The 19,028-nt window shown below is 46.3% G+C and overlaps 1 protein-coding gene across 15 annotated transcripts; it reads left to right on the forward strand.

The window, feature by feature from the left end:
* PRKAG3 (protein kinase AMP-activated non-catalytic subunit gamma 3) lies at positions 1 to 18,911 on the forward strand. 15 transcript variants are annotated; one of them, XR_014525550.1, is made up of 15 exons: positions 1 to 144; positions 432 to 572; positions 4,748 to 4,787; positions 5,791 to 6,443; positions 8,278 to 8,359; positions 8,672 to 8,730; positions 8,969 to 9,014; positions 10,347 to 10,401; positions 10,816 to 10,942; positions 11,527 to 11,692; positions 12,362 to 12,399; positions 12,988 to 13,134; positions 14,336 to 14,517; positions 17,582 to 18,256; positions 18,728 to 18,911. XR_014525550.1 is itself a non-coding variant. In XM_083501059.1 (14 exons), exons 2-14 carry the CDS (start codon positions 513 to 515, stop codon positions 17,602 to 17,604), a joined length of 1,590 nt encoding a protein of 529 aa, XP_083357185.1. In that variant the 5' UTR covers positions 40 to 144; positions 432 to 512; the 3' UTR covers positions 17,605 to 18,911. The 15 variants fall into 15 exon arrangements, 6 of the variants coding, with proteins under 6 accessions (XP_083357185.1, XP_083357188.1, XP_083357187.1 ...); XR_014525552.1 differs by having other exon boundaries at positions 40 to 144; positions 17,582 to 18,911; XR_014525553.1 differs by lacking the exon at positions 432 to 572 and having other exon boundaries at positions 40 to 144.
* Positions 18,912 to 19,028: the final 117 nt, after the last annotated feature.

Here is a 19,028-nt window from a genome sequence, read left to right on the forward strand (position 1 = left end):
AGTATGTGTAGATGGGGAGGTGAAGACAGCAAGCACTTGCATCAAGATCAAGGCTCTGAGGCAGGACCAGAACTGCATGTAAAGATAAAAGGGGTGCCTGGTCATAGCTAGCCACAAGCAACAGGGAAGAACAACCTGCTTCAGGTATTGCCAGAAGGGGGAACTGGCACTGGCCAAGACCAAGTTCTCCTTATTTTACTGTTTGTTTTTAAAAATGTATATTATCCGGCTTTTCTTCCATGAATCCAAAGGGGCAAACTGCAAACAAAAGTAGACAAAATGATTGGGAGCAACAAGAACTGCCAAATTCAAAACAAAACACCAGTAGTTTTACAGAGGGTTGGGAAATCCTGGAAAGCCACTGTCAAATACTGAGCTACATGAACCAATGGGCTGACTTGGTGTAAGGCAGCTTCCTATGTTCTTATCAGAGTGCAGGAGGGGAAACCTGGGCCGTGAGTTTGAGCCCCACGTTGGGCAAAAGATGCCTGCATTGCAGGGGGTTGGACTGGATGACCCTCAAGCGCCCTTCCAACTCTACGATTCAAGTCAGAAATTGTTCTCCCACTCAAGTAAGTTTAATTTGTTTTAAAGGGGGACTAGATAAATTCATGGAGGATAGATATGTGTATTGTACTAATGCTTCTGGAAGCCAATTGCTAGGGGCCACACAGGAGGAAAGTGCTATTGGCACTCCTCTAGTGCTTGTACCTTTCCTAGAGAGGCTTGAGGCTGGCTACTGTAAACAACAACAACACAGGATGCTTGACTAGATGGACTCTTGGCCTAATCCAGCCAGGCTCTAGTTATGTTACTATGAACATCTATCTTCATTCTGCTCTATAAACTAATAAGCTGTTTCATGCTACCTTTATTGGGCAACCAAGCTGTATGCTAGTCCACATACAAGTTGTAAGGACTTTTAATTGCGGAGATTGTGTATGGTCCATTTTAGTGCTTCCAATCCTGTAGCTAATCCCAGGGAAGGTCAATTTGCAGCCCATGGGTCACATCTGGCTTCTAGCCAAACAGTCTTATCTCTACTGGTCTTGCTAAATTTTAATCAAGGTATGATAAACATTGTGCGCACAGAAAAAATGTGTTTTAAATGAATGTGATGACATCACATTTCACTGTTCTCTCCCTTCCTTTCCCAGGCTTCCTATGTTATGTCTTGCTTTACGTGCTGTGGGGGTAGCCAATGTGGTGCCTTCCACATGTTCTGGACTTACAACCTCCATCATTCCGGACTACTGGCACTATTTACTGGTGGCTGTCCCTTGGAGCAGATAATGCTGACCTTATTATGGTAGAGCCGGACAGCATGTGAAGTGGTAGGATGGTGCAGTCAAGATACACACACACATCCCAGACCTGCAGTATAGAAAACAGAGTTACTCCCAATTCAAAATGGACAATACTGATCAATGAAACTCAGCCTGTGCTGTTGCCAGTGTGCAGGTGTCAGATCTGTATATATATTTTACATTATTGGCTTCCTGTGTTTATCTGAGGACAGCCCTGAGCAAAAGAATATCCCATTTTATTTAGGAAGCTTCCTCACTCACTGACAATTTATTACAGCATCCATCTAGTATTGGCGGAACTATAATCTGCAGTCCTGTGCTTTTAACAACTGAAAGGCAATAATGGAACAAGTCAACACATGGTCTAGAATTATCTTGTAATGGAGTTATCTTGTAACTCTAGACTAGCATTTTCTACGATTCCAACTGAAGTTGTAATTGTGTGCACACTTTCACATTTTCTCCTGCCATTTCAGGTAACATACCTATCAAGCACTACTGAATCACAGGCTGCTTTGCTCCACAGAGATTCATGAGGGTTGCAAAGCAACTACAGTACACTGCTTCAGATAAATGAGTTGGCTAGCTGAACATCCAGGAACAAGTGGCCTATTTTAAAAGTGTTATCATGGCCCAAACCCTTTTGGAAATACACGAGCTCCTTTTCTCCAGATGCTTTTGTAAAGACAAACTTTACTAGCATTTTTAAAAAGAACACTAGGAATATTATGTTGCTGCTGGAACACAGGAAGGGGATGAGTTTGTGGGTAAAAGGATATGAGGGACTGGTGGGGAAAAGGCTGGAGGATTCATCCATTAAAATTACAATTTTTATCTTATATCCTGGATACCACAATAGGTTTTTTTGGTTTTTTTTTTAATGCAACAGATGGAAGTTGCATTGCTTTCCAATCAGCACTCCTTGCGGGTGGGAGTGACTTCGCCAGTTGAATGTCTGCCTACCTCTCAGCTTTTAAAGGCATAGAGGCCTTCTGAAAGAAAGAAGCCCGCTGCAAGCGGGAACAGTCTTTGCCGTGAGGAGCCAGATTATAGTGTCCCCATTGCACCAGGGACTGTACCTCTAGAACAGCTCCTCTTGGCCTCGGCCGATCACCCCATTGCTTCTTCCTCCCAGGAGGGGCTGCCCCCCCCCATAGCCTCCACCATCTCTTCTCCTCGCCCCACCTCCCACCCCGCGAGACCGTGTCCCACCGCGCACAGGCTTCTGTGCCCCGACTTCCTCCCTTCGCACATTCCGTGATTTATTTACAGCCGGAGCCGAGTCGCGCTCTCTCCCCCCACCCCCCGCCCTCCAGGGCAAACAGGAGGCTTCGCCCGCAGCTTCCCGAGCGAGAGGCCGCGGAGCCCGCTTTCCTCGCCGCATCCCTCGCCCCAGCACCCCTCGGCGCCTGGGAGAGCCCCGCTCTCGGCATGCCCTGCTCCTCCTCCACGGTCTCGGGAGGCGGCCGCGCGCTGCCCTGAGTCCCCCGGGAGGCGGCGGGAAGGCCCTTCTTCGCACAGCGCGGCAGGCGGTGGCCCCTCCTGGCGCCGCGCGCACCCGGGTGTTGCTGCCAGGCCCGCCGCCTTCCTGACACGGACTGGCTCCCCGGCCAGGCGCCCGAAAATAGCAGCTGCCTCGGCATGGAGCGGGCGGCGGCGGCACTGGCCTCGGAGCAGGTAAGCCCGGCGGAGAGACCTCCCCGAGAAAGGGCTTCGCGGCGGGTGTCTTTCTGCTGGCCAGGCCGGCCCGGGGAGCACGGACGGAGGGCACTTCCTGGCGCAACAACGCCGCGACCACTTCCTGCTTTCGGTTGCCGGGGGAGTGGGGCTAGCGGGGCTTACCTGAGCCCCGGAACCTGCTCCCCCAGCTCATTGGACACCCTTGAGTGTCAAGAACGGAGCTTTCGAGCACGTGCAGAGCGCTGCCTGCCCATCTGCGTTTTCTCTCCCACACCTTCGGGTGCGATTCCTAGGCGTGCTTGGCCCGTAACAATTTCGCGTTTAGAAACTGAACTCGGTGCTCCGACTCGTCTGCTGCCGATTTAAATAAATCTTATGCATTAATGCGATCCGCGCAAGTGTTCGGGTGAACAAAAACAAAAGCTCTGAAGACAAAGGGAGAAAAGCACGCGCGTTTTGTTTTTAGAGAATGCAAGCACGTGTCGTCATAACTGGCTCCCTCTATATCAGAAAACATGCATTTCGTGTGGCGTTGCTATTTGTTTAAAAATCTGCTGAACTGAGGACACCTTTTTAATCAACGCATTTAATTGATCAATCCATCAAGCAAATAGTGCAGCCATAAACGAGGTGAGAGAAAGTTGGCAGCTGAATCCCATTCCTATACGGCTCTTTTGCTGTCTTGCAAGTGCCTTTTTTTAATATTATTAAAACTTTCCTCCAAAACCAGGTCTTTGGTCCTTAATTTATCTGCGGCCTTTTAGAAGTGGATGGAATGTTCTTAATGTATTTCTCTTCCCCCTTGGTTTTAATGTATCTGTGTGGGGTTTATTGTCTAGTTTGTTGATTTAGCTGTAAGTTGCTTTGGGTTGCCCTGGGCAAGATAAAGCAACTGGCACATTAAATAAATAAATAAATTAATTAAATTACTGGTTATATTTGTCAGCTGGCATGTTTCTGCTTTCTGTCAGTTGCGGTAGGAAAATTGTGGGCAACCAAATCTCTGCCTGGAGTTTGTTCCATGTCTCAGCATGTGTCTGTATCTGATTGCACTCTGCTCTTGTGCATGTTTCCTCCTGTGTCTGAGTACGCATGCATTGTGGTTGAGTATGTTGTCTGTCATGCACAGTCTCTGACCGGGTGCAGCCTGAATCAGCTTTATTGGATCATCTGTGTCTACCCCTTCCACATTAACAATAGACCCTTTACTGCAGTGTCCTTACAGATGCTAGCTTTGGGTACTAACTGGAGAAGCCATAGGTATGATTGTTGGGGATTGTTAGAGCTAGAGGTCTCCTCTCCCACCATGTCACTGTTTCTTAATTCCCTTGTGGTATTAGCTGGTTAAGCCATCCTCTTTCCCATGATGTAAAAAGAAGGACATACGGTTATCCTAACCAAGATTTAAACATCTGCTTTCCCACAACATGCTTAACATTCCCTGCAAACAACTCTGTCTGCAACTTGAAAAGCTGTAGCAATAGGAAGGAAATAAACAGCAGCCATGTGTGGATGAAGGAAATGGCCCCTGCCTGCAGAAAATATGTGAAGCACTAAGTTTTTTGATCCCTCCAGCATTCGGTTTGAACTAGATTTGTAGCACTTTGGGGATTGAGGGCCTAGGGTGGAGTCTGAGGTTCCCCGTCCACTGCAGAATTGTAGCTCTCACTCTTCAGATCCTAAAAGCTGAACTATTTTCACATTGAATGTGGACCACAGAGGCCACTTTTTAACTCTCTCCATTTTTCCTTAACTCCCAGGCAGCACCACTGAGCAATGGCCTCCAGCCTCAGGAAGCAGGTGGGTAGTGCACTGGTTTTGCCTGCCGGTGGTGGAGTGACCGCTTTCAAGTACAGACTTCACTGCCTGCCAGCCAGACTGACTCATGACATGTGTTGCAGGGAACAGTTTTGGGTGTTAATTGCCTGCGTTGAGTGTCTTCTAAACTTGCTAATCCATAACAGCATGATTGTGTGTACTAACTTTGGGACATTATACATCACTTTTTGAGCCATGCTGCGAGCCATCCGAACCACTGCCTCCCCTATCATTCTAGTCTTGGAAAATCTCAGTTGTACCCAGATTTCACTTTTTGCTTTCCTGTTTGAGAATGGCTCCAGTTCTGCTAGTACCTGTGAAACCCATCCTAATGTCATCTTACAAAATTGAATTATGTGAGGCCTGATTTCAAAATCTGGGCTTATACTTAGATTCCTTGGATAAGCCCAGTATTGTCCATCCTCCATTTTCTATCTGTCAGATGGGAATAATGGTGACCTACCTCACAGGGTTGTTGTGAGGGCACTCAATAAAGATAATGAAGCTATTCAACTGCCACAGAAATGTGTGAATAAATACAGTATACAACCCCCTCCTGACCGGTTATGCTTTTTCAGAGCAAGTAGTTAGCCCCTTTTACACTTTCCCCTCTACTGTAAAATTTGCAGAAGAGAGTTTGGGCTCTGACTGAAATCAACGAATGCTTCCACCTTAGGCTGAAGTGTGTGGGTTGCTGCCTGTCAAGGGATGTAAACAATCAACTAACTGGATGTGCTCTGTGGGGCAGGGTGGGGTAGGGTTGGTCAGTGACTGCTGCAGCTTTTGGCTGGTTCTCTGTGCAAGTCACGGGTTGTTCAGCTCAGCATGCGTGTTCCTGCAGTTTATGTGAGAACATACCATTTCTTTAGGCTTAGTGAGAAGGCGGGAAGGTTGTGTCAGTCAAAAGGGCCAAGATTACTTAAATGTTTCACCTACCAAGAAGTTTTTGGTGTCTGGATTTGCAATGCCTCCCCTTACCCACTAGGCCCCAACCTGTCTCTGGATGTTAAGGAATCAGCGTTGGAAGCCAAGGTTGTAGGGCAAGAGGCCAAGGACCTGGCTGCAGATGGCAAAGGTACAGAGTTGAGCATGATGAATGTGATGTCAGATGGCAGGACCATGGACGGGGATCCCAGAGCTGTTGGGCTGGATGCCAAGACTGCAAATCGGGATGGCAAAGTAACAGCTGGGGATGCCGTTGCTACAGAATCGGATATTAAGGCTGCAGATTCAGAGGCCAGAGAACTGGATACAGCTGGCAACTACGGTGGACCACAGGCCACAGTGACAGATAGGAGACAAACAGGTCCAGGGGGCAAGGAGGACGTGATGCCAAGAGGCAGGTGCAAGAGCTGGAACGCCAGTGCCCCCACCCTGAATGCTAAAGATGCCGGTCAGCAAAGCAAAGGCACAATTGTGGATGGCAAAGCAACATCAGAAGTCACCAAGCCAGAAGAGAGCAACAAAGATGATGACGGTGACATCATTTCTCTCGACTGTGAAATTCTTGGGTTTGGTCCTGATACTGATTTGCTGGGACCAGATGCTGAGACTTACATGCATTTCATGCGGCGCCACCACTGTTATGATGCCATTCCCACCAGCTCCAAACTGGTAGTGTTTGACACAACCTTGCAGGTAAGGGGGGAAGTGGGAGCTGTTGTGGGTCAAGGAAGGGGATAGAAAACTGGTCATTTTAATAATGGGATAATGGAAGCTCACTTCTTTACTAATTGGGGTGGGGAACCTGTGGCAATCCAGATACTGTTGGGACTGAATTGAGTTGGAGTCCGGATCCCTGTTACAAATCCTGAAAAGTTCAGCAAAGACAGGACAGTAGTCCAATAGGCTCAAGTCAACAGCTCTGCTCCCTCTCAATGTTCCTAGTAAAATTGTTATCAGCACTCAAGAAAAGCTAGTTCTCAAAATAGAATACAGGGTGGAATGGTGCAGATGGGAGTGTGCAAAAGGCTTGAATGTGAGTGGCTCAGATAACTGAGGGTTGGGAATAATTGGAAGCAGCATAGTTCCAACCTGATGGTATCCCTTTCCTTTCCTTATGTAAGTGAATGCTTGCTTTTCACTTCTATGGGAAAAGTAAACAATTATACTTGAGGAAGGCTTCTGGTTTTTTCAAATTTACAATGTTTCTGAACTGTTAATCATACGATTCCAGATTGGTATACAGAAGGATGAATAACGCTGTTCACACAAGAAAAAACATAAAGGGGCAGAATTTATTTAACTAGTCCTGTTAGTGGAAGCCAACATGAGGACTTATACTAGTGCAACATGTCCTCCCACATGTTATCTGAAATTGGCTCAGGGGAAGCTGAAAAGCTGATGGACCAGTTGCCATAGAGTCACATTGAATTCCTCCCAAGGAGTAGGGAAGGCAGAATAAAATATCTTGCATGCCAGCGCAGACAGGAGTAACTTCAGACAGCACTTGCACCCCTGACATTGTGACCCCCTGACAGGGATTCTACACTGAAGGTTGTGGGGGGTTTCCCTACCCTTTTAGTACATGTCTGCTCTCCCCCCCCCCATATAACTACACTACACTCAGCAGTTTTAAACTTCCTAATCTGTCAGGTACTTGACTTTCTGCTATGGCAGGCAGTTTGTGTGTGGTGGGGAGCTGTGGAAATTAATAGAGCCCAAAGCTATCAATGGTTACTAGCTGCAATGACTGTGTTCTCCCTCCATTTTAGGAGGCAGTAGGCCTCTGAATACTAGCTATTTTGGAATACAAGTGGAGAGAGTGCTGTTGGTCTTGAATATGCATCTGAATGGCTACTGTGAGAACAGGATTCTGGACTAGGGGGGCCTTTGGACTCTTCTTACGACACTGGCAGAGCTGGATATAGGAACTCAAATCTGCCTGCAAGGATTATTTAAACAAATAGATGCTCACTTTCAGGATGAAGCAATTCTACCTGTTTCATCAGGTTATTCCTGCTGCTGCAAGTTTACCTTCCCTCATATTTGTTGTAGTTCATCACATTCCTAGAGCTGTGATTTAGGAGGAGGTAGAATCGTGGGAAGAGAGCAAACTAGGAAGAAAGTCCAAGCCGCATCATTTGGTAAAAAATAGGCCTAAGGTTGTTGCCCCCTAAAATTGAACCACAATGTTTAATAATATCTAGTCTAGCAGAAGAATATAAATGCTACATAGATTGGAGTCCAAGGGGGTGCAGTGTGGGCGATTACTTCTGGATTTTTCCCAGCCCAGCCTTCTTGGCTGGATGCAGCTGTTTCCTCACCCTGTAGATCTGGCCTGACCAATGTGGTGCCTTCCAGATGTTGTACTACAATTCCCATCAGCCTCAGACCAATGGTAAGGATGATGGGGGCTGAAGCCCAGCAAGACCTGAAGGGCACCACACTGACTACTCACTGCAGATAGACAGGAATATTGAACAGCAACTGCCAGTCTGGCCCACCTATTCTTTTTTCCTCCTGTCCCCAGATAAAGAAAGCCTTCTTAGCCATGGTGGCCAATGGGGTGCGAGCAGCCCCTCTCTGGGACAACAAGCAGCAGTGTTTTGTGGGTAAGTGATGCTGCGTTCAGGAGGGCAACACAGGACAGCAGGTTTTGGGCAAAAGGAAGTGTGAACTGGGATTTCATAGGACTACTGCTGGCCATTCAACTGTACTAGGGATGGTCAAGAAGGCAAGGTTGGGTGTGTGCAGGAATTCTGCAGGTGCCTCTTATTAAGGAAAGGCTCAACCACCTGCTGTCCTGAGAACTGGGGCCTGCACAAGGTAGCCCTTCATGCCTGTTGCTTCAGCTCCTCCAGACCTACACCTGTGTGTATCCACTCTCTTCCTTTTCCTCTTTCCCCCTCTCTCTCTTACTGCAGGTATGTTGACTATCACTGACTTCATTAACATCCTACATCGCTACTACCGATCACCTCTGGTGAGTTTTCCAGGACTGCTCAATTGCCTTTGCAAGATCGGGAGCAAACCAGCTTCCAGCATTTCCCTCCCAATATGTACAAGGATGGAGGGGGGTGGACAGGGGCAGAAGGGTGACAGCAAAGCAAGAGGACCTGTGACTTCAAAGTACAAGTGTGGGCTGCTTGGAACTCTCACTATCTTATCCTTTTGTGGGTGACACCACCCTGCTCACGAGTATCATTTTGTGCTGTTTTTAGGTTCAGATATATGAGATCGAGGAACACAAAATTGAAACGTGGAGAGGTGAGGAGCTCACCACTAGGGGGAGTAGTGTATGCATGGATGCTATTGAACATCTTTAAAATTGATTGTCAGTAGTGGAAGGTGAATTGCACTCTGCGTGTGTTCACGTGTTTATGTCTGTCTCCCTGCTTCTGGCCTTGATTTAAACAGTTCCTCTCTTAACTTGGTATCCCTTCCTACTTGATAGTCTTGCCTCTAGACAACGCACGGCCAGCATTTAGTCCAACAACATCTAAAGGACAACAGCTCCCATAATTCCCTCCCATTGGCCATGCTGGCTAGGGCTGATGGGTGTTGGGGTCCATTGGCCACCCCAGCCCCTAGGCAAAGGGTTTAGGTTACAGTACTCTAGGGATCAGAAACCAGTGACTTCTGGTTTTGATGGACTCCATCAGTCCTTGCCAGGATGACCAATAACAATCTGGAGGGTCACAGGTTCACCCTCCTTGCACTACAGGCTATTTTGCTGCATTCTGATGAAATTCCATGTACTGTAGCCCATTGCTGTGAGCTCATTGGATCCTGTCCCATTTCTGTCCCTGATGTTTCTACTTACTCTCTCCCTTTGAGCTTGATGCACACAACCACCCAGAAGAGGGATAGCTAATGTGGTACCTTCCAGATGTTGATCCAACTCTTTTCATCCTTAGCCAGCATGGCCCAATGGTCAAGGATGATGGCAAGTGAAATCCAACATGTGGAGGGCACCATGTGGGCTGCCCCTGACTCACAGGGAAGGTGCAAGGCTTAGGGAGGATCCTCCATCTACTCACTGCTTGCATGTTCAGTGGTGGAGCACATGCTCTGCTTGCAAATGATCTGAGATTCAATCCCTGGCATCTCCTGTTTGGGTAGGGAAATGTCCCCTAGCTAAAACCCTGGAGGGTGGCTGCCAATCAAGACGCAGGCAGTGCTAGGCTAAATGGACCATTGGTCTGATTCAGTACAACAGCTATAGTACCCTTTCTCTCTTCATAGTGGGGAAACCCATCCAGATGGGCAGGGTATAAATAATAAAAAGTATTATACATTGAATCACTGTCCCAATTTCTTAGATGCTTTCAATGCACATAACATGGGAAGAAAGTTGATGTTATGGTAAATCATCTTCAACTTGGCAGCAATTAACCATATGGTATAGTGACCTCAAGCTGTTATATGCCAAAATCTAAGAAACTCATCATTCTTCTAAATAGATTGGAAACCCAACTGACTTCTTTTGCCAGATCCCCCCCCCCCCGAAGTAGCTTCATCCTTAACCTGTAGTAGTTCTCCCATCTTACCTAGGGCAACGGTTCCATATACTATTCAGGTGCTTTCCTTTCTCCCCAGAGGTGTATTTGCAAGGTTTCTTCAAACCCTTGGTGTGCATCTCCCCAAATGATAGGTAAGTCATTTCTGATGCTTGCTTACTCCTCCCACAGATCCCTCCTCTTTGGCAGGAAAGGTGGGAAAGAATTTTAATGAATACATAATGATAGTGTGGCTAGCTTTGATGGAAAGAGTCTTGTACTTTTAACAACTGCATGGCAGTTGGTATAAAAGAGTGAAGTTTTACTCATCAGTTCCTTGCCAGAAAACATTTCACTTGTTGATTTCTGCCTGTCGAACAGCTGAATGCACCGAGCCTTTGACCATAATAAGGGTGGGGGAACCCTCACTGTCTCACAACGCCTACTCCATTTAGAGCAGCTGTGCTGCGTGATGCCCAGAGTGGAAGTGGTAAATGGGTACAGTCCCTGGGTACAGGGAGCCAATCTCCAGGCATGTCATATTGCCCTTTTGTTTCTCCCTTTCCTAGCCTATTTGATGCTGTTTATTCCTTGATTAAGCACAAGATCCATCGGCTGCCTGTTATCGAGCCCATCTCAGGGAACGTCCTACACATTCTGACCCACAAACGTATCCTCAAGTTCCTGCATATCTTCGTGAGTGTCTGGTGGTCCCAAATTCCTCTTGGCATAGATGATGGCAAGGCAGATTATTTTTGGTCTCAGTGGGGCCTATGTTGGCCCAGTCCCCGATGCTCTCTTTTATCATTTATTTATTGGTACAGAGCCAACAGGGTACGTGGTGCCTTGCAGAGCTGCATAGGGAAAAACAGACTGGCCATTTTCCTCAAGATGCTCACGATCTAAAATAGACAATTGGGAAAACAGTAGAAGTTGGGAGAGAAGGGCGGAAGATGAACATGAGCTAATGCAGCTAGGTGTATTTGCAGCTTGATTACAGCTGGAATGGAGGAGTAAGAGGTTAGGCTCCACTAGGGATGTAAAAAGGTATCATTTTCTTTTTTTGTCCCATATTCATTGTCTGCAGCTCTATTTCTATTCTGCTGCAGTTCAGCTTCTGCAAAAAAATGTTATCCAGTTCACTGTTCACTGTGGCCAAATTTAATAATGCAATTAATTACATTATTGTGTGAATGCACATCATTCATTTCCATTGTGGGGCAGGGGGAGCATCACCAATAATGCACTGAAAAAAATAACCTCCTCTTCTCTCACTACAGGGAGCCATGCTTCCAAAGCCACGATTCCTGCAGAAAACCATCCTGGAACTGGGCATCGGCACTTTCCGTGACGTTGCCATGGTCCTGGAGTCAGCCCCTGTCTACACAGCCTTGGAGATTTTTGTGGACCGCAGGGTCTCAGCATTGCCTGTTGTTAATGAAAAAGGTACTTGCTGCTGGGAGCTCCTCTGCTCTGCTCACCGCTATGTTTGCCGTTTCAGCTGAGCTTTACCTCTCTCTCATATGTTATCAGCTTTCTAATTCAACCTCTACTTTTTTCTTGGGCCCTGAAATTCCACAAACCCTATGTGACATTTATCAAACAATCCGAGCCATCGCGTGATGTAGCTTTTGCCAAGCTGCACCATTTTGGGGTTCCATATTTGAATCCCACCCACCCTGCTTGAGCCAATGAACCATAGTGCTATATGTAACATCTCAGAGTAGTGTTAAATCACCATCACCCAGATTTTGTCACTTTTGTAAATTCCACCCACTGTCATAAAATCAGGAACCCTCTTTTTATGTATTAACTCATAAACTTCAAGATGTGATAAAAGCCTGGAAAAGTGCTGTTCACATATATGACAATATGAATGAATAATGCTCTGGGTCTAGCTCTATTCAAGACTTTATTGTGAGTGGATTTTTTCTTTTATTGGGTATTTCTTAATTATTTTTCTGATTAATATATATGGAATACTTGCTTAGTTGGAACGTATTTAATATAGCAATACTTTTTAAAAATGGATGATAGCTACATTATGAGGTGGGTGAATGGGAAGGTTTTCTCTACTGAGTCCCTTATAATGCTTCCCTCACTTTCTCTTTACAGGGAGGGTAGTTGGCCTCTACTCTCGCTTTGATGTGATTGTAAGTACAGCACAATCATATTTTTGCAGGTGTGAAGTTGGTTGGCGGGAGAATGGATTTTTTTAATAGCCAAAGCTAAGAAAATGGAATGTTTCCCTGTCTTGCCTCTAGGGGATGCAGTATCTGTTTAAAATTTTAAGATGGGAAGATCACCTGGTAGTTTGTGCGTGTGTATGTGTGTGTGTGGTTTGGTATCCCTCACAAATGTTTCCTGAACTCCATCTATCTAAAGGGATTGAGGTGGTGATACAAATTTTCACTACTATTTTTCAGCTCTAGACAGAGAAGTCAGCAGCAGTTTCCCTCTTAAACATAGGGTGAAAAGCAAAGGAGAACATTGTCTCCAGTGCTGTGATTCTAAATTGATGGCGGATTAGGGTCCATTTATCAAAGGGGCTGTCACAATGTGCATTAAGCCAGTGTGTAGCAACTGAGCCTTGTTTCAGCAAGAGTTATCTGGATATTAAAGCCAGAGTTCTCCCACCTTTGCAAAGTGGGATTGGGGTGGCTTTAATCTCTGCTAATGCCAAGCCCCTGCCTGGATGATCTGTCATGGTGGCTTCAAACCATTTCCTTGTCTCTGCTTAGCACTTGGCTGCCCAGAAGTCCTACAACAACCTGGATATTACTGTGGGGGAAGCACTGAAGCAGCGTTCAGTCTGCCTGGAAGGGGTGCTCACCTGCCATCCTTACGAAACGATGGAAGACATTATTGATCGCATCGCCAAGGAGCAGGTATGCCAGAGTGGAGCAGGAAGAATGTGCAGCTTTAGGTAACAGTTACTCTGTGGCAAGACCTTGACCTCTCCAGGTCCATAAAATCTGACTTCAGGAGTTAAATGCTCAGCCTAAACCTCTTCTTTCTCTACTTTCTGCCTACTCAAGTCATGCCCAGTGACACTTTCTAATCCAGTCAGCCTCTAATCCTGTCGCCTGATTGACTTTGATCTATTGACATAGGTGTTCCAGCAGTAACCATCTCTGGCTTGTTCTTCCCCATGACACTCATGGAAGAGACAAGTCCACACTAGTGGCTTACAGGCCCTAGGAAAAGGATGGGAAATATTGTGGAATACTGTATTCCAACCGTTTAAGCAAAAAACAAAAACACCCAAAATAATTCTCATGAGACATCTCCCGGGGAGAAGCTATTCCCAATGAATCACTTAAAAAGGGGGTCCACCGGGAAAGCAGAGAGCCCGCATAGAAGAGGTAGATTGCTCAGGTTGGTGGTCCCCAAGGTAAGTGAAACCATCTTCAGATGCTGATGAGAACTGGACACCTAAAGGCTGCTTCACATGTTTGCTGCCATACAGCAGGAAGCCATGGCAAGTCCCGGCTCCCTGCTGCACATACAGGTCTCATGCATATGGCAGGAAACATCTATCTGTTGTGTGTAATGATTTACTGAACCAATGGGGAACCTGTGGCCCTTCACAAAGCGTTGGGACCCCTATTCCCATCAGCCCCAGCCAGCATGGTCAATGGCCAGGGATGAAGGGAAATGTAGTTCAGCAAAAACACCTAGAGAGTCACAGATTCCCCATTCTAGAAGCAAACAGGTGTTTTCATATGCAAACACACATACCTTAAAAAATTATAATGTGGGAAGCAGACCTAGACTTATTTTCTGTACAGCACAGTTGCTCCTCTGCAACTAAAGACTAATAGGTGGCGCAACAGCACTCAGCTTTAACTTTCCTGCCTGCCACTCTTAATTGTAACTTTTCCCAGAATGCCCTGTCCCTCGGCTATCGTGCTGTACTAGGATGGTGATGATGTTAATAATAATAGCATTATGCCACCAAAGGGAAACGTTTCTGAGGTTTGCCTCAGGTGGGAGGGCTAACTCTTGCCCTGTGGGTGTCAAGCACTCATCTCGGCTCATCCCGGTACTCTTCTTTTCATGATGGTGTGTGGCTCACTCATCTGGCAGGTCCATCGTCTGGTTCTGGTGGATGAGAAGAAAACCCCGCGGGGGATCGTGTCCCTCTCTGACATTCTCCAAGCCCTGGTTCTCACGCCTGCAGGTATCGATGCCCTAAACTCTTAAGCCGCCTGACGCTCCATCCTTCCTCCATTTGTACCCTCCATTTCCTCCGCTTCTCTCCAGCTCAGGTAGGCCCCATGCCTTGGCCTCTCTAGCCTCTGCCCTGCTGCTCGTTTTTGCCTTGCTGCTGGGTCTCTCTTGTCCGTCCGGCCAAGCCAGGTCTGTATTTCTGTCTGTCTAGAACCAAACACCCAGCCTGGATGGGAGGCCAATGCTATGGATCGTAAACACAGCATAGCTTTGTAGGAGGAACCTCTTCATGAGAGGTCCGCAGGGTGGCAATACAAGAATGGGCCTTTTCTGCAGTGACTCCCTGAGAAGGCTCACCTGGCACCTTCATTGCATATATCTAGGCACCAGGTGAAAATGTTTCTGTTTAACCAGGCCTTTTGCTGATTAACATTCTGTCCTTTTTAATGTGTTTGTGGGAGCGGGGTTATGGGTTTGTTTTTATTATGTATTTTCCATTTGTTTTTATGTTGTGAACTGCCCTGTGATCTTCAAATGAAGGGTGGTATACAAATTTAATACATTATTAATTATTATTATTATTATTATTATTATTATTATTATTATTAGGGGGGCTGCTCAGACACACACAGGCAGGGTTCCAGCGTCTGGCAAGAGAGAGGCCTCCTGATACATAAAAGCTGCGCTTAAACCTTTAAAATCAGCAGTTTCTCATTCCACCTCTAATCCATTCGGATTTTCTCCTTACTCTTTTTCACATCCCTTGGTGCTGGCACGGCACACCAATTGTTGGAAGTATTTTGTTGCATGGGAAGAGCTGGTTAAAGAACTGGGCGGCATCAGAGGAATCCTCTGCATCCAGAAAACTAAGCAGCTGTGTAGTGGGAAAGCTGGTGTATGTCTCACATATATATAAATTTCTTTTGGCAAGAGTGTTAGTAGATGTGCTGCATGTTAGATTCATTTCCAATTGCAATGATAAAACCCTGCTTTTCCACAGCATTTCCCCTAGCACAGATTTTATCACAGGGAAATGGTGTTTTTTCAGTAACAACCAGTTCACTGGGTAACATGAGCTGGGGGTTATGTTACTTCCCATGCCCTATAGTCACCCCAGCTGATTTCTTTACCTGTTGTGGTTGCTAAAGGCACAGAGGCAGTTACAGCTTGGGGGCAGGTAGAGTGTCAGGTCAGCTGGCAAGCCTAGCCTTTAAAGGTTGAAGTGGAAAAAGATGATGTTCAGTAGATAAAGCACACACAACCAGAGTTCCCCACCCCCAAATTCCCCCCTTTATCTGAAAGCTCACCTGTATTTTTCATAATCTCTCATTTCTTCTCCCCATCTCCCTTCACATTGAACTTGTATCCTGCTTTCCCCTGCCAGAAACAGCCTGCTTCTTTAATCCCTTCTCTTTGTTCTCTTTATGTTCACTTCTTCTCTTACTTCCATTCTTTTTATTCCCAGTTAATTTTATTTAAATTAATATTTAATCTCTCCAATTTAAAGGGCTCAGCAATCTCCCTTGCAACAAGGCTACCCTTACCATTGTGGGGAGTGGGGACAGTATAGTAGTTTACTATTGCTGGGTCCAGCTTCTGCTACTTTTATTACATTATCTACAAGTTTTTGGGGGTGTCGTCAGCTTTCTCTCACTCATCCACCTGCATAGGAGCATCTCAGTGATGGATGAGCACAGCAGCTAGAAAAAGGAGCTAAGGAACTTTCTCCTCCCATCTTGACCTAAGCTATAAAGGGTGGGTGGGTGGGGTAGATCAGCCTCTTACCTTCCCTCGCTGGTGCACAACCTAGACTACCCATTAGTTGTTATAGCAACCACATTATTATTTCCTCTTGCGTTTACCACTCAATTCCCCCAAAAAGCACACAATTCTGGCTGATGTGGCTCCCAGGAGAGGCTCTGGCCACAGGTACACAGGCTGCCACCACCTATGGCTTTTTGTTGCCTTGTTCCACTGGGCTTGAGTCTGATTGATCTCCCTTGTTCTTGTCTGATGCCATGGGCTCCCTGGTTCACTGTGCTGCCACCTTCCCGCAACTAGCTGTGTGTACTGCTGCATCTGTGCTCCTACATGTTTGTACGCAAGCTGGGGTGGATCTGTCCGTGGTCTGTGTAGGGTAGCATCTCTTTGGTCAGCGCCTGGAGCCACCATGCCACAGAGCGGGTGGCTTACCTGTGCAGTCCTCATGATGTTGTTGGACTCCCCAAGTCAGATCAGCCCTCAGCCAGCATGGGGAACAGTATGGGATGATGGGAGGTGTAGTAGGACATCTAGGAGGGCCACACATTTCCTGGGCCTGATATAAGGAAATGCAAGTTGCCTCAAGTATAATTCACTGCAGAATAAATCAGAGCTGCTTAGCCAAAATCCTAAGCCATTTTTTTGCTTGAAAGGCAGCTAAGAAACTGCAAATAAGTTCGATCTGCACCTAACCTCTGGCTGAGTTACTTTTAGGATTGCCACTCAACCAACTGGTTTTGAGTCCTGATTATCTAGTTTATGATAGAGCACAAGAAATTTAATAAGCTTGGGCATGTAACACCAGTGGCTAAAACACTAAAGCTCAGAGCAGCTTCCCTCGGGTTCTCAGGCAGTCTTCCCCTGTATATGGCTTTCAGGCCCAAACTTGCTCAGCTTGAGCAATGCAACTGCTTTTAAGCAGAACACCCCTCTCTGATAATTGCAACCATAAGGGCTGGGCTGGAGAAGAGAGACCACCAGCTAACCTGATAAAAAGCAGCATGAAAAGAGGAGGTGCATTTCAGGCACCAACTAGCCTCTGATCATCAAAAGCCTCTAACTGTAAGCAAGAGGTTTTGAACTTTTAGAAACTTTACTGATCACCCCATTTGGGAAGATTTCTTTTTAGTGAGGAGGCCTCTGCATCCAATGAGGCTTCTGCACGTTCTCTAGGCCAGGAGTTTGTTATAGGAGGCACAGCCTGGCCTGTGTCTATGACTGCAGTGATGCTTCCCAGCAGGCCAGCTTGGGGGACAGGACTTATCCTCTGGGATATGTAGTTCATGGAAGGAAACAGCTGCTTCCCAACCGAATCACGCCCATCAGACAACAAAGAGGGAGAAGCATAGGGCAGGATCCTTCTCCCACTATGGTATTAACTTTCTTCATTCCTTTCTACAGGCATCGACCGGTATTCAATCTGATGCCATTAAAGGCCACACTTGCTGCCCAGCACTTTGGGTTACCTCCAGGGCATCTATGACACATGAGGGTAAGGTGGGGCTTTCCAGCCCATGAAAGAGAGAGAGATTTCTTCCTAACAGGCAACATTGGTGCTTTGGCTGCGCGTTCATCCTCCCTCCTCCCTTCCATGATGCAGAAAGAGGTGAGAGAAGCGATAAGAAAGGAGGATCTGAACTGCAGAACTGTAAATAGATTTTTCAACCGCTGAAATCTGCTAGAGTGTTATAGAAGCAGCCATGCTACAGATGGAGAGACAGCTGGCCCTGGTTGAACACTTGCACCTGTTGCTTGTCTCCTTTTTCTATCCCCTGCTGACTGTAGGACATGTTATCATGCACAAAAAGCCATCCTGTTTCAAGGCCTCTAGCAGATGCTTTTGACTGAACTGAGGTGACTGCTACTGCTCCAGACATACGGACACTCAAGAAGGCCCATGACACTCACAAGAGGAAGGTAGACTACGATCGCAGTGGTTTGGCTCCATGACTTCAACAGGGATTAAGGATTTCCGCATTATACCCTGCTGCTTTGGAGAAAAGGCAGCTTGTTTCCAACACAGGACTAAACACTTAGCAGGCTATTGCATTATTTTTATTGTTGTGATTTTTCATTGTACCTGAACCAGCAACAAGGTGTGAGGCTGACGTGACCTAAGCTGAGGAAAAATAATTTAAGAGGGAATGGGGAGTTCTGAAATTCATGGAAATGCTTTCAAATGTATTTTATACTATTACAGAACACTATGGGGTCACTTTCTGTCAACTTTAGAAAAAACCTAGCTCAGTCCACCATTTTCCTATAGCTGACAACAAGCAACTTCCAATCTTTCCTCTTCAGCCTACAGTAAAAACCAAGGCTTTTGACTACAGTGGTACCTCTGGTTACGTACTTAATTCGTTCCAAAGGTCCATTCTTAACCTGAAACTGTTCTTAACCTGAAGCACCACTTTAGCTAATGGGGGCTCCTGCTGCTGCCATGCCACCGGAGCCCGATTTCTGTTCTCATCCTGAAGCAAAGTTCTTAACCCGAGGTACTATTTCTGGGTTAGTGGAGTCTATAACCTGAAGCGTCTGTAACCCGAGGTACCACTGTATTGAGTTCCCCTAACAGCAACAGAAGGATTTGCTAGGAGGTAGGTAGCATTTTCCCAGCAGACTTAGTGGGGAGGGTCTCACTACAGGAAAGCATGCAGTTTCTCTTCTTGTTGTTGTGTTCATCTTCTTTGAAATAAACTTTCATATCAAGACACAGACTATATGCAAACAAGCATGACTACCTTTGTTTGTATGTATGCATAAGGTACTTGGATATTCCAGGGAAGTGTAAAGTTCCTGGGGATAGTTACACCTTTTCTTTCAACACCCATCTCGTATCCCACTCTGA

The sequence above is a fragment of the Podarcis liolepis genome (assembly GCF_965112155.1).
Source record: "Podarcis liolepis genome assembly, chromosome: 1".
In the NCBI taxonomy this organism is placed as follows: Eukaryota; Metazoa; Chordata; class Lepidosauria; order Squamata; family Lacertidae; genus Podarcis; species Podarcis liolepis.